The sequence below is a fragment of the Thunnus albacares genome, chromosome 2 (assembly GCF_914725855.1).
Source record: "Thunnus albacares chromosome 2, fThuAlb1.1, whole genome shotgun sequence".
Lineage (NCBI taxonomy): Eukaryota > Metazoa > Chordata > Actinopteri > Scombriformes > Scombridae > Thunnus > Thunnus albacares.
Genome location: NC_058107.1, coordinates 38,275,280 through 38,298,100, shown reverse-complemented (window position 1 = coordinate 38,298,100; position 22,821 = coordinate 38,275,280). Strand labels below are relative to the sequence as shown.

General features: G+C 41.4%; 1 protein-coding gene across 4 annotated transcripts; it reads left to right on the top strand.

The window, feature by feature from the left end:
- The first annotated feature begins 378 nt into the window (after positions 1-378).
- LOC122968606 (bromodomain-containing protein 3-like) lies at positions 379-22,603 on the top strand. 4 transcript variants are annotated; one of them, XM_044333969.1, is made up of 12 exons: positions 379-515; positions 5,855-6,181; positions 7,209-7,320; positions 13,585-13,722; positions 14,015-14,162; positions 16,591-16,760; positions 16,938-17,333; positions 18,168-18,296; positions 18,398-18,604; positions 18,813-19,045; positions 19,163-19,461; positions 22,436-22,603. In XM_044333969.1, the coding sequence occupies exons 2-12, from the start codon at positions 6,090-6,092 to the stop codon at positions 22,552-22,554; spliced, it is 2,043 nt and encodes a 680-aa protein (XP_044189904.1). In that variant the 5' UTR covers positions 379-515; positions 5,855-6,089; the 3' UTR covers positions 22,555-22,603. The 4 variants fall into 4 exon arrangements, with proteins under 4 accessions (XP_044189904.1, XP_044189927.1, XP_044189909.1 ...); XM_044333992.1 differs by having other exon boundaries at positions 381-515; positions 18,398-18,580; XM_044333974.1 differs by lacking the exon at positions 379-515 and adding an exon at positions 580-823.
- Positions 22,604-22,821: the final 218 nt, after the last annotated feature.

Here is a 22,821-nt window from a genome sequence, read left to right as displayed (position 1 = left end):
TAAATGAATCTGTTTACATCCCAACACAGATCACGTGACGGGCGCTCTGTACCAATAAAAACATCAGTTATTAGTTTAAATCAGTAAATTAATCACACATCATTACTGCTGCAGGTAAAGCAGCCCGGTCTCTCTGCTGCCACTCTGCATGCTGGGAAACATAGTACGAGCCCCGGCGCCATTCTGAACCCCTAAATCCTCACCAGCCAATCACAGCAGCCCAGTCTTCCCCTCAGCCAGTCACTGCACTTCGACGACCTAAGCGACCAATCAAAACGATTCACATCCCCCACCAACAAACCATAGCCCGCAAAGTCCCCGCAACCAATCACAGCGCCTCGGCTATCCAACCAGCCAATCCGATCACAACAACATCCATGACGCTGCTTGCCACTGCGCCTGCGCACACGTTAGACAGCTGATAACTCATCTATTATGCTACTTCGCTAAATAAAAATCTTCCAGAAAGCTGACCGGAGCCCGCCGCTGGACGCACCGGAGGACCGACACTCAAAGTAAACACGCCTCTGTGGCCGGTAGCGGCGGGGTTATAGCGGGGAGGCGGAGCGCAGGGAGCCGCGGGGAGCAGCGGGGAGCCTGGCCGGCCGCTCGGCGCCTTCAGACAAAGCTCAGCTAACAGGCTAACGGCTTATTAGCTAGCCAAACACCGAGCGGTAACAGACGCAAAGATTGGATTTATAACCGTTATAACTCAACGATTGTGCGTTTCATAAGCGATCAAATGTCAAGATATCCCCTTCTGCACATGCTCAGATATCCCCACATCCGCCATTAATAACATTAATGACATTTTACGTCTTGGGTAAGTAGCCTAGCTCGGTTAGCTAGCTCATATTTTGCATTGGCTTGCCCGCCATCTTTTTAAAGCGAGATAAATGGGATGTTTCGCTAGCCTGCAAAACGCTCACACCGGAGCAGCGTCAGCCGTTAGCGCGAGTTTTTAGCTCTAATTCGGCAGTAAATAAGCAGCCGTATGTGTCTGACTGTGGATGGCGGAGCTGTTGAATGGATTTGATGAGTTTGTTGGTTGCAGCAGAGGCTGTTAGCGGTTAGCTCCGCTTGTTAGCCGCTGAACCGCAGCAGCATGCAGGCAGAGCGAGCAGCCGCCGGACTTCACATCTGTTGATCCCTGCAGGACTCCACTCAGATCCAGACTGTTTAGAGAAGGTTTATGGTTTGTTTGCTGTTTGACAGACAGGTAGGATGTTCGGTTATCTGTGAATGTAGCTGAGCTGGAGGTAAACAGTCTGAACTCAGCTGAGTTTTCTCTGACAGAGCTGAAAGTCCGGTTTTCATGCGATTTGAGGTCCCGGTGTTCATCACCGACACTGTGAAGGGACATGAGTTTAAACCTCCAGACTTAACAGATGTTTCACATTTCGAAAGAATTCAGGTTGAAATAGTTATTTTTCTACTTCTGAACAGTGAGATCGATGAGTCAGAGTTTGCAGTGAATTTGGGGACATATAGTTTGCCTTTAATTGGTCATTAATGGTTTCAAAGTTTGAGATTTTGAGTTATTTAAATGATGTTCAGTAAGTGTGTGTTTGTAAGTCATCTTTTAAACCTGTCAAAAACTGCAAGTGTGTAAATGTGTAGAAATTATATATAGTTGTAGAAAAACATGTCTAAATGTTGTGTTTTGTGCACAAATTATATCAACAAGCAGGATTCACAAACGCTCTGATTGCTTTTGAGAACATGTGAATTAGATTGAAACAAATAGTGGAGTAATCGATTAGTCGATTGACAAAATTATTTTTGCAAATATTAAGTTTATCAGCTAGTTGTTGGAGTTATTTTCTGAGCAAAAAATGCTTAAACTTTACAGATTCCAGCTTCTCCAATCTGAGGATTTGATGTCGGTCAGACAAAAGAAAACATTCAAAGACGTCACTTTGGACTCATTTCTGTCACCTCACAGACTGAACAACTAATAATCTAAACGAGAATATAATCCTAATCTGATTAGAGCTGCAACAAAAGATTATCATCACCATTGATTAATCTGATGATGAATCTTCTGGTCTGTAAAAAGTCAGAAAACTGTCCAAGGTGACTTTTCAACCAGGATGTTTTATCTGACTGACAGAAAATCTAAAATACATCATTTATGATGATTTAACAACAGAACCTGAATCTATCAATATTTACTTATTAAATGACATATACAATTAATCCAGAGTTGGAACAGTTAATCTGATAAGTCGGTTAATAAAAAGAAAATGACAACTATGGTTATCAATCAGTCATTAACTCCTCAGTTCCAGCCCAAACAGAACGTGTTGACGTTTCCTCTGTGGAGATTAAAATGAACATTTTCTCAATTTATCCGGTTTATAGATCAGGTGGGTAATCAATTTATCGAAAAAAATAATCTGCAGATTGATAGATTAATGAGAATAATAGTTGATCAGTTTTCTGCTAGTTAACTTATAGAATATTGTTTCAGTGTTACGTCTGATTACATATTAAAAACTGTGAAACTCACTTTTTAAATATTAAATTCAATTTTTTCCCAGATTCTCTCCACAAACACTTTGACAAACTTTCATTTCTTTACAGAGTTTTTACAGTAATTTCAGCTCCTGATCTGATCTTGTAAAGCTGCAGATAAATTATATATTTTATTATCTGTCAGTTTGGATCATTGGAAATGATGTCAGATCCACCAGACTCTTTTCATCTCAAATCACTTTAGAGCCGCAATGATTAATTGATTAATTGTAGACTATTAAATTAATCGTCCACTATTTTGATAATTGATTAATCGTTTTGTTTTTGTAAAGAAGAAAAAGTAAAAATTCTCTGATTGCAGCTTCTTACATGTGAATACTTTCTGCTGTCTTTAGTCTCTGTGACAGTAAACTGAAGATCTTTGAGTTGTGGACAAAACAAAACATTTGATGACGTCATTTCATGGACCAAACAACTGATTGATTAATTGAGAGAATAATAGACAGACGAATCGATAATGAAAACAATCATTAGTTGTGAATTGTTTCTCTGCTGCCGTAGAAGAAGACTGTTGCTGATCAATCTGCTGATTATTTTCTTGATTAATCAATTAATCCTTTAGTCTACAAAAAGTAAGATACTTAACGTCCGTCTGAGTTTCCCACAGACTGAGGTGACATCTTTACATGTCTCGTTATTAGTTTAAAATGACAAAAAACAGAAAATCCTCACACAGAAGCAGAGCCGCAGCGATCAGTCGACAGATAGAAAATTAATCTGCAACTATTCTGATAATTGAATAATCGTTTATTTCTTAAAAGTGCCAAATATTTTCTAGTTTCTTGCTGTTCTTGTCTTGTATGACTGTAAAATGAATATTTTGGACGTTGTGATCAGTGTTTTTCACAAGTTTCTGGTGTTTTATTGACTCAAATAATTAATTGTGAAAATAATCTGCAAATTAATCAATAATGATGATAATTAGTTTTTAGCCTTTCATCGGAGACTTTTTCCTTGATAAACAAACTAATTAATTGATTATAAAAGTAGTGAATGATTCATTTTCTCTCAGATGTCACAGTTTGATTTAATAATTCTTTCAGCGCTATTTCAGTTAATTATCAGTGAGCAAGAAAAACAGCAAATACTCAAGAAAACATTTACAACTGCAAAGATTAATCAACTGGCAGAAGATTAATTTGCCACTATGGCTTCCCCTGATCGACAGCAGCTCAACAGCGCCGTATGTCGTCTGTGTGACATCACCGCTTTATTTTTTTTTTTGTGAAAATCAAGGTTCGTGTGTCGGCCGAATGGAGCATTGGTGGAACGGAGAATGTCGACCTGACGAATACAGAAAACACTTTAAAATCGTGTTGTGGCAGGAAACGACGTTGACCTTAAACCTGGGATTTATGAACGGAGTCTGGCTGGTTTAGATTGTATGCAGGATAGAGCAACCTGCCTGCCGTCTGAGAGCAGCTGCTCACTAACTGCTCTGTGTGTTTACAGCAGAGAGCAGGAGGGAGGACAGACATCTCAGTAGTATTGATAACATGCTTAGTAAGTTTTCTTATTTGAAAAATGAACTAAATGGTTTTATTTCTATTTAAAAAAACAAAACAAAACGTAACACCAGTAACACCTTTACTCACGGCAACACGTTTTGCTCAACCCCAACATATAACCGAGACAAAACATTCATCCAGACGCGTTTTTTAACCACCGAGCGTCGGCTCGCCCTGAGCCCGGCTGTTCGGAGGGCTGGGCGCCAGGTTAGCGGGATGCTTTAGAGCCGCTGAGTGAACGCTCAGTACACGTGCATTTAATTGTAAAACAAGAAGGGCCTTGCCTCACAGAAGGAAAAAAAAAAAACGTGAACAAAGCGCGGTTGCTTGCCACCCGCTGTGGTTGGCTCGTCTGGCGCGGTGTTGTAATGTTGTGGTTATTGTGACAGCTCTGTTTGTGACTGTTGATGCTGAATTTGATGTTTTATTTTTCTCACATGACAGTAAACTTGAATATTTTTGAACTGTCGGTCGGACAAAACAAGACTTATGAAGACGTCACCCTGCGACTGAACTTTATAACAAAGCAGTTAATTGAGAAACCAATCAGAAGATGAATTGATACCTTCAAACTTGTTGGGGATTCATTTCCCGTCGACCGATCAGTTGATGAAGTAAAAGAAACGTGTCGACACCTTCAGGATTCAGAATGAATCCTCGGGACCCAGTTGAGTCTGAGTCCAGCCCTGGTCCAGCCCTGGTCCAGCCCTGGTCCAGCCCTGGTCCAGCCCTGGTCCAGCCCTGGTCCAGCCCTGGTCCAGTCCTGGTCCAGCCCTGGTCCAGCCCTGGTCCAGCCCTGGTCCAGCACTGGTCCAGCACTGGTCCAGCAGGCTGATGGTGTGTTAAACTGTGTGGATGGTCGACGGGAGCAGACGAGCTTCAGTCTGTTATGTTGAACTGGTCAAACAGGATGTTTGAATACATGTTAGTCACACCTGCAACTAGTGATTATATTCATCATCAATTCATCTGTCGTTAATTTTCCTGATTAGTTGTTTGGTCTATAAAATATCGGTCCGAGCTGACGTCCTCAAATGTCTTGTTTTGTCCACAACTCAAAGATCTTCAGTTTACTGTCACAGAGACTAAAGACAGCAGAAAATATTCACATTTAAGAAACTGAAATCAGAGAATTTGGACTCTTTGTTTTCTGTCTTTAAAGAACGACTCAAAACATTTAATCTAAATCTTAAATCGAAATAGTTGGAGATTCGTTTAATAATTAATCGACTAATCATTGCAGCTCTACTGTATCAATATTGTTGCTCTAATCACAAGATAAAGAGATTTACTTGATTAATGAAAAGCACACACTACAATGTAGAGCTGCAACCATTCATTCATTGATTATTAATTGGCAACTATTTTGATAATCAGTTCATCTTTTCAAACATCTGCTTTCAGCTCCTAAAATACAATGATTTTCTGCTTTTTTTCCCTGTTTTATATGATAGTAAACTGAATATTTTTGGGTTTTGGATTGTTGTAGTTTGTAGATGTAAAACATCTCTTGAACGCTCGCAAACACATAACAACATAACTTACAACCAATGTTAGTGTCTGCAGCAGGAAAGAGAACATATTCAACAAGTTTAACACTTCAGTGCATGCTGAGGACTGAATTCAGTGCTTCTAAAGAGTTCTGAGCAGCTGCAGATAGTCTGGCGCAGTTGTTTTGTTTTGAGCATGAAGAGGAAAAACTGCAGCCTTTTCTGTCTGAAAGCTGAAACATGATTTATTTGATGTGTCTGATTGTGCAGCAGCGGAAGCTAATGATGCTCTTTCTGCCTCTTGTTTGTGTCTCTCAGGTCGTGCGATGGGAGTTTGTCTCCTCGGGGGAAACATCGAGCTGAAGAATCAACACAAACAGCACCTGAACTGAACACACACTAAAACACACTTGTGTGCCCTCACACACACACACACACACACACACACACACAGACACACACGCCCTCACACACCAGAGGGAGTTGTTTTTTTTTCACCTTCAGGTCAGACACTGCCGTCCCACGGTGCATTGCTGCGTCACCGTCGTCCACCATGTCGGACGCCCCCGAGGCTGCGCCCCCCAGCCCCCCTCAACTCACCAACCCGCCCCCGCCTGAGGTCACCAACCCCACCAAACCCGGCAGGTACACAACACCTGAGTTAATAACACTTTCCTGTTTGCTGCTGATCACTTTTCGATTGTCAGGTTTCAGGTTGACCTCTGACCCTCCAGCTGTTTATTTCACTTTATTTCTATGAAAAATCAACTTAAAAACCTGCTGCAGAAAAGTAGCTTCATGTATCTGCAGTTGGATCAGTTTCATCACTTGCGTCCACGTTCTGTGTCTGACCTACCTGACAGGTAGGAAAGGATGTGCACAAAACTTCATTTATCATCGGATTAATCGTCAGTACAAGAGTCGGAAGTGAAATCTATATTTTGGCTTAGGGATGTCCATCTCCGTTAATTTTGCTTTTGACAGACCCACACCCGTTAACCGGTAAAGAAAAGTTGTGCTGTAGCTTTCGTTAGTGAGAGCTGTCCAGCAGTCAGTGGTCAGAACTAGCTCTCCTGCCCTGGTTAGCTTGACTTTTAGCTTTTCCTTCTTCACCTCAAAGTGTTTCCGGTTTGTTTTGTCACAGTAGCTCTCGACGGTGTAACGCTCTCAGGCTTTAGATACCAAACTAGCTCTTTCAATCCCTCGCCCTCTACCACACTGATTGGCAACATATTGGTCTCAATCATTTGGCACACAAACTATGATGGCCTAATAAAAAGTAACACCTATGTTGATATTACAGATAGAGCGTAGGTCTTTCAGAGCACACAAACACTGTAAACACACCTGTCACCTTCCCAGCATGGTGCTGTTAAACCAGAGACACTGCTGCTACACCTTTTTATGTTTATACAGTCTATGGGCTACTCACAGCACATTAATGTGGATTATGATGCATCCATTCCCTGGTATATGTTGGATTCCCAGATACAGCAGGGTCAGGCTTTCCTCAATGTTGATAGTTTGATCCAATCCCGTCCAGTAACTTTGATACAGTTTGGTTGGAAACATGAAGTGAATGCAGAGATCCGTGTTGTGAGGGGGTTAACATTAGCGCCGCCCTGAGTCCTCTGTCAGCTCTGTGATGTCGCTGTGTGTTTGTGTCCATCAGGAAAACCAATCAGCTGCAGTACATGCAGAACGTGGTGGTGAAGACTCTATGGAAGCATCAGTTCGCCTGGCCTTTCTACCAGCCCGTCGACGCCATCAAACTCTGCCTGGCGGTAAGTCACAGCACAGTCACTGCACTGACTGTTCAACAATAAATAGTTCCAGTCACTGCACCGACTGTTCTACAAGGAATAGTTCCAGTCACTGCACTGACTGTTCAACAATAAATAGTTCCAGTCACTGCACTGACTGTTCAACAATAAATAGTTCCAGTCACTGCAATGACTGTTCAACAATAAATAGTTCCAGTCACTGCACCGACTGTTCAACAATAAATAGTTCCAGTCACTGCATTGACTGTTCAACAATAAATAGTTCCAGTCACTGCACCGACTGTTCAACAATAAATAGTTCCAGTCACTGCATTGACTGTTCAACAATAAATAGTTCCAGTTATGCACCGACTGTTCTACAAGGAATAGTTCCAGTCACTGTATCGACTGTTCAACAATAAATAGTTCCAGTCACTGCATTGACTGTTCAACAATAAATAGTTCTGGTCACTGCACCGACTGTTCAACAATAAATAGTTCCGGTCACTGCATTGACTGTTCAACAATAAATAGTTCCGGTCACTGCATTGACTGTTCAACAATAAATAGTTCCGGTCACTGCATTGACTGTTCAACAATAAATAGTTCCGGTCACTGCATTGACTGTTCAACAATAAATAGTTCCAGTCACTGTATCGACTGTTCAACAATAAATAGTTCCAGTCACTGCATTGACTGTTCAACAATAAATAGTTCCGGTCACTGCACCGACTGTTCAACAATAAATAGTTCCGGTCACTGCATTGACTGTTCAACAATAAATAGTTCCAGTCACTGCATTGACTGTTCTACAAGGAATAGTTCCAGTTATGCACCGACTGTTCAACAATAAATAGTTCCGGTCACTGCATTGACTGTTCAACAATAAATAGTTCCAGTCACTGCATTGACTGTTCTACAAGGAATAGTTCCAGTTATGCACGGACTGTTCAACAATGAATAGTTCCAGTCACTGCACCGACTGTTCAACAATAAATAGTTCCAGTCACTGCATTGACTGTTCTACAAGGAATAGTTCCAGTTATGCACCGACTGTTCAACAATAAATAGTTCCAGTCACTGCATTGACTGTTCAACAATAAATAGTTCCGGTCACTGCATTGACTGTTCAACAATAAATAGTTCCGGTCACTGCATTGACTGTTCAACAATAAATAGTTCCGGTCACGGCACCGACTGTTCAACAATAAATAGTTCCGGTCACTGCACCGACTGTTCAACAATAAATAGTTCCGGTCACTGCACCGACTGTTCAACAAGGAATAGTTCCAGTCGCTGCATGGACTGTTCAACAATAAATAGTTCCAGTCACTGCATTGACTGTTCAACAATAAATAGTTCCAGTCACTGCATTGACTGTTCAACAATAAATAGTTCCGGTCACTGCATTGACTGTTCAACAATAAATAGTTCCAGTCACTGCATTGACTGTTCAACAATAAATAGTTCCAGTCACTGCATTGACTGTTGTACAAGGAATAGTTCCAGTTATGCACCGACTGTTCAACAATAAATAGTTCCGGTCACTGCACTGACTGTTCAACAATAAATAGTTCCAGTCACTGCAATGACTGTTCAACAATAAATAGTTCCAGTCACTGCACCGACTGTTCAACAATAAATAGTTCCAGTCACTGCATTGACTGTTCAACAATAAATAGTTCCAGTCACTGCACCGACTGTTCAACAATAAATAGTTCCAGTCACTGCATTGACTGTTCAACAATAAATAGTTCCAGTTATGCACCGACTGTTCTACAAGGAATAGTTCCAGTCACTGTATCGACTGTTCAACAATAAATAGTTCCAGTCACTGCATTGACTGTTCAACAATAAATAGTTCTGGTCACTGCACCGACTGTTCAACAATAAATAGTTCCGGTCACTGCATTGACTGTTCTACAATAAATAGTTCCAGTTATGCACCGACTCTTCAACAATAAATAGTTCCGGTCACTGCATTGACTGTTCAACAATAAATAGTTCCAGTCACTGCATTGACTGTTCTACAAGGAATAGTTCCAGTTATGCACGGACTGTTCAACAATGAATAGCTCCAGTCACTGCACCGACTGTTCAACAATAAATAGTTCCAGTCACTGCATTGACTGTTCTACAATAAATAGTTCCAGTTATGCACCGACTCTTCAACAATAAATAGTTCCGGTCACTGCATTGACTGTTCAACAATAAATAGTTCCAGTCACTGCATTGACTGTTCTACAAGGAATAGTTCCAGTTATGCACGGACTGTTCAACAATGAATAGCTCCAGTCACTGCACCGACTGTTCAACAATAAATAGTTCCAGTCACTGCATTGACTGTTCAACAATAAATAGTTCCGGTCACTGCATTGACTGTTCAACAATAAATAGTTCCGGTCACTGCATTGACTGTTCAACAATAAATAGTTCCGGTCACGGCACCGACTGTTCAACAATAAATAGTTCCGGTCACTGCACCGACTGTTCAACAATAAATAGTTCCGGTCACTGCACCGACTGTTCAACAAGGAATAGTTCCAGTCGCTGCATGGACTGTTCAACAATAAATAGTTCCAGTCACTGCATTGACTGTTCAACAATAAATAGTTCCAGTCACTGCATTGACTGTTCAACAATAAATAGTTCCGGTCACTGCATTGACTGTTCAACAATAAATAGTTCCAGTCACTGCATTGACTGTTCAACAATAAATAGTTCCAGTCACTGCATTGACTGTTGTACAAGGAATAGTTCCAGTTATGCACCGACTGTTCAACAATAAATAGTTCCGGTCACTGCACCGACTGTTCAACAATAAATAGTTCCGGTCACTGCACCGACTGTTCAAAAATAAATAGTTCTGGTCACTGCACCGACTGTTCAACAATAAATAGTTCCAGTTATGCACCAACTTTTCAACAATAAATAGTTCCAGTCACTGCACCGACTGTTCAACAATAAATAGTTCCAGTCACTGCATTGACTGTTCTACAAGGAATAGTTCCAGTCACTGCACCGACTGTTCAACAATAAATAGTTCCAGTCACTGCATTAACTGTTGTACAAGGAATAGTTCCAGTCACTGCATTAACTGTTGTACAAGGAATAGTTCCAGTCACTGCACCGACTGTTCAACAATAAATAGTTCCAGTCACTGCATTGACTGTTCTACAAGGAATAGTTCCAGTTATGCACCGACTGTTCAACAATAAATAGTTCCGGTCACTGCATTGACTGTTCAACAATAAATAGTTCCAGTCACTGCATTGACTGTTCTACAAGGAATAGTTCCAGTTATGCACGGACTGTTCAACAATGAATAGTTCCAGTCACTGCACCGACTGTTCAACAATAAATAGTTCCAGTCACTGCATTGACTGTTCTACAAGGAATAGTTCCAGTTATGCACCGACTGTTCAACAATAAATAGTTCCAGTCACTGCATTGACTGTTCAACAATAAATAGTTCCGGTCACTGCATTGACTGTTCAACAATAAATAGTTCCGGTCACGGCACCGACTGTTCAACAATAAATAGTTCCGGTCACTGCACCGACTGTTCAACAATAAATAGTTCCGGTCACTGCACCGACTGTTCAACAAGGAATAGTTCCAGTCGCTGCACGGACTGTTCAACAATAAATAGTTCCAGTCACTGCATTGACTGTTCAACAATAAATAGTTCCAGTCACTGCATTGACTGTTCAACAATAAATAGTTCCGGTCACTGCATTGACTGTTCAACAATAAATAGTTCCAGTCACTGCATTGACTGTTCAACAATGAATAGTTCCAGTCACTGCATTGACTGTTGTACAAGGAATAGTTCCAGTTATGCACCGACTGTTCAACAATAAATAGTTCCGGTCACTGCACTGACTGTTCAACAATAAATAGTTCCAGTCACTGCAATGACTGTTCAACAATAAATAGTTCCAGTCACTGCATTGACTGTTCAACAATAAATAGTTCCAGTTATGCACCGACTGTTCTACAAGGAATAGTTCCAGTCACTGTATCGACTGTTCAACAATAAATAGTTCCAGTCACTGCATTGACTGTTCAACAATAAATAGTTCTGGTCACTGCACCGACTGTTCAACAATAAATAGTTCCGGTCACTGCATTGACTGTTCTACAATAAATAGTTCCAGTTATGCACCGACTGTTCAACAATAAATAGTTCCGGTCACTGCATTGACTGTTCAACAATAAATAGTTCCAGTCACTGCATTGACTGTTCTACAAGGAATAGTTCCAGTTATGCACGGACTGTTCAACAATGAATAGTTCCAGTCACTGCACCGACTGTTCAACAATAAATAGTTCCAGTCACTGCATTGACTGTTCTACAAGGAATAGTTCCAGTTATGCACCGACTGTTCAACAATAAATAGTTCCAGTCACTGCATTGACTGTTCAACAATAAATAGTTCCAGTCACTGCATTGACTGTTGTACAAGGAATAGTTCCAGTTATGCACCGACTGTTCAACAATAAATAGTTCCGGTCACTGCACTGACTGTTCAACAATAAATAGTTCCAGTCACTGCAATGACTGTTCAACAATAAATAGTTCCAGTCACTGCATTGACTGTTCAACAATAAATAGTTCCAGTTATGCACCGACTGTTCTACAAGGAATAGTTCCAGTCACTGTATCGACTGTTCAACAATAAATAGTTCCAGTCACTGCATTGACTGTTCAACAATAAATAGTTCTGGTCACTGCACCGACTGTTCAACAATAAATAGTTCCGGTCACTGCATTGACTGTTCTACAATAAATAGTTCCAGTTATGCACCGACTGTTCAACAATAAATAGTTCCGGTCACTGCATTGACTGTTCAACAATAAATAGTTCCAGTCACTGCATTGACTGTTCTACAAGGAATAGTTCCAGTTATGCACGGACTGTTCAACAATGAATAGTTCCAGTCACTGCACCGACTGTTCAACAATAAATAGTTCCAGTCACTGCATTGACTGTTCTACAAGGAATAGTTCCAGTTATGCACCGACTGTTCAACAATAAATAGTTCCAGTCACTGCATTGACTGTTCAACAATAAATAGTTCCGGTCACTGCATTGACTGTTCAACAATAAATAGTTCCGGTCACTGCATTGACTGTTCAACAATAAATAGTTCCGGTCACGGCACCGACTGTTCAACAATAAATAGTTCCGGTCACTGCACCGACTGTTCAACAATAAATAGTTCCGGTCACTGCACCGACTGTTCAACAAGGAATAGTTCCAGTCGCTGCATGGACTGTTCAACAATAAATAGTTCCAGTCACTGCATTGACTGTTCAACAATAAATAGTTCCAGTCACTGCATTGACTGTTCAACAATAAATAGTTCCGGTCACTGCATTGACTGTTCAACAATAAATAGTTCCAGTCACTGCATTGACTGTTCAACAATAAATAGTTCCAGTCACTGCATTGACTGTTGTACAAGGAATAGTTCCAGTTATGCACCGACTGTTCAACAATAAATAGTTCCGGTCACTGCACCGACTGTTCAAAAATAAATAGTTCCGGTCACTGCACCGACTGTTCAAAAATAAATAGTTCTGGTCACTGCACCGACTGTTCAACAATAAATAGTTCCAGTCACTGCATTAACTGTTGTACAAGGAATAGTTCCAGTCACTGCATTAACTGTTGTACAAGGAATAGTTCCAGTCACTGCACCGACTGTTCAACAATAAATAGTTCCAGTTATGCACCAACTGTTCAACAATAAATAGTTCCGGTCACTGCACCGACTGTTCAACAATAAATAGTTCCAGTCACTACACTGACTGTTCAACAATAAATAGTTCCAGTCACTGCATTGACTGTTCAACAATAAATAGTTTCAGTCACTACACTGACTGTTCAACAATAAATAGTTCCAGTCACTGCATTGACTGTTCAACAATAAATAGTTCCAGTCACTGCATTGACTGTTCAACAATAAATAGTTTCAGTCACTACACTGACTGTTCAACAATAAATAGTTTCAGTCACTACACTGACTGTTCAACAATAAATAGTTCCAGTCACTGCACCGACTGTTCAACAATAAATAGTTCCAGTCACTGCACCGACTGTTCTACTAGAAATAGTTCCAGTCACTGCAGGTTCCCCCTGTAACTACAAAGGAAATATAATGTGTTGACCAGGGAGCTTTAGAGCTGTTGGTATATTTTATTTTTAAATTTTAGACAAAGCCAGGCTTAAAAAAAGTTTTTATGCTAAGCTAAGCTAACCACGTCCATGTTTCCAGGATTACCACAAAGTGATCAAAAACCCGATGGACATGGGAACCATTAAGAAGCGTCTGGAGAACAATTACTACTGGAGCGCCAGTGAGGCCATGCAGGACTTCAACACCATGTTCACCAACTGCTACATCTACAACAAGGTACGCACATCTCCAGAGTGCTCAGTTACTTTAAAGGATCAATCAGTGGTGTTTTATTGCTGATCTGCAGGTTGTTTCAGTTGACTTGGTGAGACTGAAGTTTCAGTAAAGAGTTTGGTTTAAAGGTTGTGTGGAGGAGACGGCAGTGTGTCATGTCTGCCATTAGATGTTAGTAAAGCACCTTTTAATATCAGTAGTAACAGTAATATTGAGTGGAGAGGGCTTCCAACAACAAATTATGAGTTATTTATCTGTTGTGTGTCAGTTATATTTACTTTATATTTCTCTGTAGCCCACAGATGACATCGTTCTGATGGCTCAGGCTCTGGAGAAAATCTTCCTGCAGAAAGTCGCTCAGATGCCTCAAGAGGAAGTCGCTCTGCTGCCGCCAGCTCCTAAAGGGAAGAACAAGAGCAAACAGCCTGCTGCTGCTACTACAGGTACTGAAGTACTAATACTGTAGTACGAATACTATAGGGAATGAAGTACACTACATTATTCAGAACTAATTAGTAGTAGTTCTGCAGTATGTATCTGCAGTATCATAAGTATTACATTTAATTTGTACCACACTTTTAATTTATAGTGAAATATTAATAACATACATCAGAGTACCAGAATGAGATGTCTGTCCTTCCTCCTGCTCTCCGTTGTAAACACACGTAGCTGTTAGTGAGCAGCTGCTCTCACGTCTCTTCGGGTCTCGGTGCTTGTTATCGGCAGAAACTCTCCTGCTCAGCCTGCTCTGGGATGGTAGACGGGTTACTGCTGCAGCCGCACCATCACACACACTCTCTCATGACCGCACACTCACTACGCACTGAGCTATTCCTTAAAGGAACTACACTACTTGGTTTTTTTTGTTTGTTTTTTTTTAAATCCCTGATGTTTAGGCCTGGCAGGGGATCAACTCAGGCCCGCCAAGCTGCCTGGCTTGTAATACACTAGCGGACACTCTGGGTTTTGCATAGATTCCTTATATGGTCATTAAAAGTCATCTTAGGGTCAAACCTAACACCCAGATTAGTGACTGCGGAGGAAAGGGGGACGTCCTGGCCGTCCAAGGTGAGATGAGGTATGGGGGATGACTGAATCTGGTGTGGAGTGCCAATAAGGAGAACTTCAGTTTACTGTTGTTTAACTGGAGGAAATTTGTGCTCATCCATCCTTAAGGCAGGTACTGAGGCGTGACATGGCTGCAGAAGGGCTTGGGGCGGTTTTAATGTACAGCTGGGCATCAACAGCATAGCAATGAACAGACCAAGGGGAGCATGTAGAGGGTAAACAGGATGGGGCCGAGGACTGATCTTTGTGGAACACCACAGGTGACGGGGAGTGATTTAGACCTGCATCCTCCCAATGAGTGAGTCAGTCCTACTGGAAAGGTAGGAGGTAGGACTAAAACCACTGAAGTGCAGAGTCTGAAGGTCCAGCGGTGGTGTGGAGGTGTTCTCAAGAGGATGGTGTGATCCACAGTGTCAAATGCAGCGTTCAAGTCAGAGAGAATCAGGAGAGAGAGGGACCCTCAAATGGGGAAGAAGATTGTGGCTTCAGGAGATGGTTTATGGTGGAAAAACGACTCTTTGGGTTATCAGGATTGCTATTAATTAGGTTGGAGTAGAACTGTGACCGAGCATCTTTAAGGGACTTTTAGTAAGTCCTTTGATGTTCACGGAAGGCCGGTTTATGGACAGCGAGCCCAGAGCATCTGCAGCGTTGTTCCAGGATACGTCCAGCTGTTCTTATTTTCCACAGGTCATGAATAAACCAGGGAGCAGAGTGTGAAAAACTGACCTTATGCGTCTTGATAGGGACACTGCTCAGAGATGTATTGTAGAGCTCCACCAGCTCGATGCCTCCATCAATGCTTTTCCACTTCCGGAAAAAGAGCTTGACGCTCAGGTTTAGTACGAGGTGACAGACATGTCAAAACCCAAATCATAGACCTGGAGGTTATTGATGGAGGCGGACGTCAGTGATGACCAGGTCAAGTGTGCCCCCCTGGTGTGAGTAGGGACATTAAGATGCTGCTTCAGGCCAAGACACTCAGACTCAGGAACTCCACTGCAAAATGACAGAGGGGCTGTCAACATGTCCGTTCATATAACCAACAATGACAGCGTTGGTTGACATGGAGGTCGTGTATCTCAGGGAGGAAAAGGCCGGCAGGGGAGACAGTTTCAGTTCAGCCTGGTGTACGACTGCTAAACCACCACCACGATACAGCCGCAAGCTTTTTCCGTGCAACTATAGTCAGGAGGGCAGGCGTCATTAAGCACATTACTCACCTGGTTTCTGCTACAGGTACTGAAGTACACAACATACTGCAATACTACTGCTACAGGTAGATATTAGAGCATATATACTACTACCACATACTGGACTACAGGTGCATATTCTAGTACGACTAATACTACTACCACAGGTACAGACTGCAGTATTACGGTGCTTAAGTGCGGTTGTTTTATTTAAATGTTTTAATGCTGTTGTGTATAGTATTAATGCCTTTTTCTGTGTTTTCATGCTTCGTTTAGAGATGTTCAACACGAGCGTATTAGTATTCTAATGTTTAAAAGTTACATATCTGCATCTGTTGCACATCTGCTGCTGTAATTACTGCAACACTGCTACTACAGGCGCAGTATTGGAATATTACAGTAACAGTAATGATATTACTACTGCTAGAGCCACATATGACAGTACTACAAGTCCATCCTGCAGTACTACTACACTGCTACCATTGATGTTGTATATGTACTGTTATTATACTGCTCCTTTACTGCAGTAATATTACTGAAGTACTGTAACTGCTCTGTAGTACTGTAGTACCACTCATACTTCCTGTACTGTGTGTTCTCTGTCTGTCAGTGAGTCAACAGGCGGAGTCTTCAGCCTCGTCTCCCCCCTCGTACCCCTCCCCCTCCCCCTCTCAGACGCCAGTCATCTCGACCACACCCACACCGGTCCCGGCCACGCCCCCCGTCTCTGCCCCACAGCCCCCGGCAACCATGATGCCCTCTGCACAGCCCGTCGTCAAGGTAACAGCTGTGTGGTGTGGGACAGCATCACATGACCCAAAATATAAAATAATACAAACACTGACTCTCTCTCTCTCTCTCTCTCTCTCTCTCTCTCTCTCTCTCTCTCTCTCTCTCTCTCTCTCTCTCTCTCTCTCTCTCTCTCTCTCTCTCTCTGCCCGTCTGTCTCTCTAACAGAAGAAGGGCGTGAAGAGGAAAGCCGACACCACCACTCCCACCACGTCGGCCATCTCTGCCGGTCGCGCCGACTCTCCGTCTGCTCAGGACACCAAACCGGCCAAGCTGGGTTCGTCCCGCCGCGAGGCCGCCGCTCGCCCCGCCAAGACCCGCAGAGAGACGGTGGAGGAGGTGGCGGGGGGTGAGGTGGGAGGTGGCGGAGGCGGAGCCGGAGGGAGGAAGGGCGGTAAGCTGGGCGAGCAGATGAAACACTGCGACGCCATCCTGAAGGAGATGCTCTCCAAGAAGCACGCCGCCTACGCCTGGCCCTTCTACAAGCCGGTGGACGCCGAGGCGTTGGAGCTGCACGACTACCATGACATCATCAAACACCCCATGGACCTCAGCACTGTCCGGGTAACATACATGACATCATCAGACACAAAACACACGTGTGTGTAGAGTGCAGCAGCTGATTTTTACTTCTCAGGTGCTTCGGTGTTGTGATTATCTGATCAGCACGGCTTTACTCGCCGCTGTCCTCCATTTTATTTATTAGCTTCGTTTACTGACAGGTCAAAGAGGATATAAAAGGTCAAGCTGACAGTGAATTTTAAGAACGACCTCTGTGAGGTCATAAGGCAAACTACTTCAAATGGTCTGCTGCCCATACAGACAGGAAATGAACTGACTTCATCACAGACTTTCACTGTTTTAAATGCTGATGTGACCGAACCTTAAAGGCCTTAAAGTTTCTCAACTCAAGTGAGTCTTGAACCAGCAGTCAGGTGTTCATATGAGCAGTGAAAGAGGTTTTCCTCGCTGTAATCATTCCTCCTGTTCACACTGGATATTAAAAGATCCTTCAAATGTGCTTTCAATGGAAGTGATGGAGGATAAAATCCACAGTGTGTCCACACAGTCGTTTAAAAGTCTGTGTGAAGCTTCTATTCAGCTTCATCAGTCTGAGTTAGTCATATCAAGTGGATATCTGACACATTTACAGTCTTTGTGTTTCCCTGTTGAGCTGCAGGTGGAAGTATAGTAACAAAAAGAGGAACTTTGGCACTAAAAAGACTGTAACGTTGAAAGATCACTTCCATTGTAAGGTCATTATGAAGGGATCTTCTAATGGTCAAGTGTTTCAGTTAAAAAAATACAAACTTATCCTTTAGATAACACATGACAACGACCATGAGGCTAACAATAATACTTTATAATCTTATATTTAATCTCTCTCCTCTCCAACAGAAAAAGATGGATAAAGGAGAGTACAGCGATCCTCAGAGTTTTGCGACGGACGTCAGGTTAATGTTCTCCAACTGTTACAAGTACAACCCTCCAGATCACGAGGTGGTGGCCATGGCCCGCAAGCTGCAGGTACGACAACCTCTCACAACCTTCCACAACTGTTGAGAAACAAATTGATTGCTGTAATCGTTAATCGGTCTCTCTCTCTCTCTCTCTCTCTCTCTCTTCAGGACGTGTTTGAGATGCGTTTCGCGAAGATCCCAGACGAGGGCCTGGAGGCGTCGGTCCCGTCCACGACACCATTGGTTAGTAAAAGCACTGCGTCCTCTGACAGCAGCAACAACTCCTCCTCCGACGAATCGTCCGACTCAGAGGAGGAGAGAGCCACGCGATTGGCTGAGCTACAGGAGCAGGTTGGTGCTGCCGACCAATCACAGGTCAAGAACATCCTGGTTTTCTTCTTTTTTAACATCATTGTAGATTTAATGAATGTTGAGGAATTCTGTTTATTTGTCTTTTATGATTTAATATATTGATCTGTTTAAACATCTTAAGATATCCATTACTAGTATCTTCCACCAGCTGAAGGCGTTCCTACGTATTGATTAGAAGTTATAGGTATTGACAATTAGTATATTCCATCAGTTGAAGGCGGTGCACGAGCAGCTGGCTGTCCTGTCCCAGGCTCCGGTCAGCAAGCCAAAGAAGAAGAAAGAGAAGAAAGACAAGGAAAAGAAGAAAGAGAAGGAGAAAGACAAAGGGAACAAGAGCAAAATGGAGGAGGAGAAGAAGCCGAAGGCCGCCGCTCAGCAGCCCAAACCAGCCAATCAGAAGAAAGCGCCGGCAAGGAAAGCCAACAGCACGGTGACCGCCACCAGGTAGGATTCAGTCAGTTCAGTATAAGCTGAGAAGAGAAACAGTAAATATATCAATATCATGATGATTGAAATTAAACTGAGAGTTCGACCAATCAGAGCGACTCCGTGTGTTTCCAGGCAACCTAAGAAAGGCAGTAAGACGTCAGGTGGTGGCTCGGCCAACGGAGACGACGGCGAGGAGTCGTCTCTGCCGATGTCGTACGATGAGAAGCGCCAGCTGAGTCTGGATATAAACCGGCTGCCGGGAGAGAAGCTGGGCCGCGTCGTCCACATCATCCAGTCCAGGGAGCCGTCGCTGAGGGACTCCAACCCCGACGAGATCGAGATCGACTTCGAAACCCTCAAACCCTCCACACTCCGAGAGCTGGAGCGCTACGTCAAGTCCTGCCTGCAGAAGAAGCAGAGGAAGCTACTGCGTAAGTACTAAAATAGTACTGCTGTCTGTACATCATCCCTACGATGTATCTGAGGAAATGACTGCTGCAGTGTGTTGGAAGTCTTTTTGATGACATTAGGACATAATCTTTGACACTAGGACATTTTTTATGACACTAGGACATAATCTGATACTAAGACATATTTTTGGTGATGTTAGAACATATTTTTGGTGACATTAGGACATAATATTTGACACTGGGACATATTTTTGATGACACTAGGGCATATTTTTGGTGACATTAGGACATAATCTTTGACACTAGGGCATATTTTTGGTGACATTAGGACATAATATTTGACACTAGGGCATATTTTTGGTGACGTTAGGACATATTTTTGATGACGTTAGGACATATTTTTGGTGACATTAGGACATAATCTTTGACAGTAGGACATATTTTTGACACTAGGGCATATTTTTGGTGATGTTAGGACATATTTTTGGTGACGTTCGGACATAATTTTTGACACTAGGGCATATTTTTGGTGACATTAGGACATAATTTTTGATGATGTTAGGACAATTTTTGACACTAGAACATATTTTTGATGTTAGGACATATTTTTGGTGACATTAGGACATAATTTTTGACACTAGGACATATTTTTGGTGACGTTAGGACATATTTTTGGTGACATTAGGACATAATTTTTGACACTAGGACATATTTTTGGTGACGTTAGGACATATTTTTGGTGACATTAGGACATAATTTTTGACACTAGGACATATTTTTGATGTTAGGACATATTTTTGGTGACATTAGGACATAATTTTTGACACTAGGACATATTTTTGGTGACGTTAGGACATAATTTTTGACACTAGGACATATTTTTGGTGACATTAGGACATAATTTTTGACACTAGGACATATTTTTGGTGACGTTAGGACATATTTTTGGTGACATTAGGACATAATTTTTGATGATGTTAGGACAATTTTTGACACTAGAACATATTTTTGATGTTAGGACATATTTTTGGTGACATTAGGACATAATTTTTGATGACATTAGGACAATCTTTGACACTAGGACATATTTTTGATGTTAGGACATATTTTTGATGACATTAGGACATAATTTTTGATGATGTTAGGACATAATTTTTGACACTAGGACATATTTTTGGTGACATTAGGACATAATTTTTGACATTAGGACATTTTTGGTGACATTAGGACATAATCTTTGACATTAGGGCATATTTTTAGTGACATTAGGACATATTTTTGATGACATTAGGACATAATTTTTGATGATGTTAGGACATAATTTTTGACATTAGGACATATTTTTGGTGACATTAGGACATTTTTGGTGACATTAGGACATTTTTGGTGACATTAGGACATAATTTTTGACACTAGGACATATTTTTGGTGATGTTGGGACATATTTTTGATGACATTAGGACATTTTTGGTGACGTTAGGACATAATTTTTGACACTAGGACATATTTTTGGTGACATTAGGACATATTTTTGGTGACATTAGGACATAATCTGATACTAGGACATATTTTTGGTGACGTTAGGACATAATTTTTGACACTAGAACATAATTTTGGTGACATTAGGACAATCTTTGACACTAGGACATATTTTTGGTGACATTAAGACATATTTTTGGTGACATTAGGACATATTTTTGGTGATGTTGGGACATATTTTTGATGACATTAGGACATTTTTGGTGACGTTAGGACATAATTTTTGACACTAGGACATATTTTTGATGACATTAGGACATTTTTGGTGACGTTAGGACATAATTTTTGACACTAGGACATATTTTTGGTGATGTTGGGACATATTTTTGATGACATTAGGACATTTTTGGTGACGTTAGGACATAATTTTTGACACTAGGACATATTTTTGGTGACATTAGGACATATTTTTGGTGACATTAGGACATAATCTGATACTAGGACATATTTTTGGTGACGTTAGGACATAATTTTTGACACTAGAACATAATTTTGGTGACATTAGGACAATCTTTGACACTAGGACATATTTTTGGTGACATTAAGACATATTTTTGGTGACATTAGGACATATTTTTGGTGACATTAGAACATAATTTTGGTGACATTAGGACAATCTTTGACACTAGGACATATTTTTGGTGACGTTAGGACATATTTTTGGTGACGTTAGGACATAATTTTGGTGACATTAGGAAAATCTTTGACACTAGGACATATTTTTGGTGACGTTAGGACATAATTTTTGACACTGGGACATATTTTTTATGACGTTAGAACAATTTTTGAAACTTGGACATATTTTTGATGACACTAGGACATATTTTTGGTGACATTAGGACATAATCTGATACTAGGACATATTTTTGATGACATTAGGACATAATATTTGACACTAGGGCATATTTTTGATGATGTTAGGACATATTTTTGGTGACATTAGGACATAATCTTTGACACTAGGACATATTTTTGACACTAGGACATATTTTTGACACTAGGGCATATTTTTGGTGACGTTAGGACATATTTTTGGTGACGTTAGGACATATTTTTGGTGACGTTAGGACATAATTTTTGACACTAGGACATATTTTTGGTGACATTAGGACATATTTTTGGTGACATTAGGACATATTTTTGATGACGTTAGAACATAATTTTGGTGACATTAGGACAATCTTTGACACTAGGACATATTTTTGGTGACGTTAGGACATAATTTTTGACACTGGGACATATTTTTGATGACGTTAGAACATAATTTTTGAAACTTGGGCATATTTTTGATGACATGAGGACAATTTTTGACACTAGGACATATTTTTGGTGATGTTAGAACATATTTTTGGAGACATTGGGACATAATCTTTGTCACTAGGACATATTTTATGTTAGGACATAATCTTGACATGATTTTAGCGCGCTAACTTCTCTTTCTCTCTCTCGTTTTCAGAGAAGGCAGCGGGAGGCGGGGCCTCAGGAGGCGGGGCTAGTCGTTTGAGTGGAAGCTCCTCTTCCTCCTCTGATGACAGCTCCTCAACAGGAACCTCCTCTTCCTCCGACACAGACTGAACACACAGTACACACACATGTTACTGAACACACACACACACACACACACACACAGAGGTTTATTCATTCTACACACACACACACACACAGTCAAACGCAGGAACTCAATCTGTACACACACACACACACACACACACACATCCATGTAAACTTACATTCTGAACAAACACACACACAAAAGACAGAGATACACACTCTGAACTTCTTACAACACACATACACACACACATATATATATATATAAATATATACCACACACACATACAC

Coding starts and splice junctions, on each gene's coding strand:
- LOC122968606 (XM_044333969.1), top strand. CDS start 6,090: ATGTCGGACGCCCCCGAGGCTGCGCCCCCCAGCCCCCCTCAACTCACC. Junction 16,761..16,937: donor CTGCACAGCCCGTCGTCAAG/GTAACAGCTGTG, acceptor TCTCTCTAACAG/AAGAAGGGCGTGAAGAGGAA. Junction 17,334..18,167: donor TGGACCTCAGCACTGTCCGG/GTAACATACATG, acceptor CCTCTCCAACAG/AAAAAGATGGATAAAGGAGA.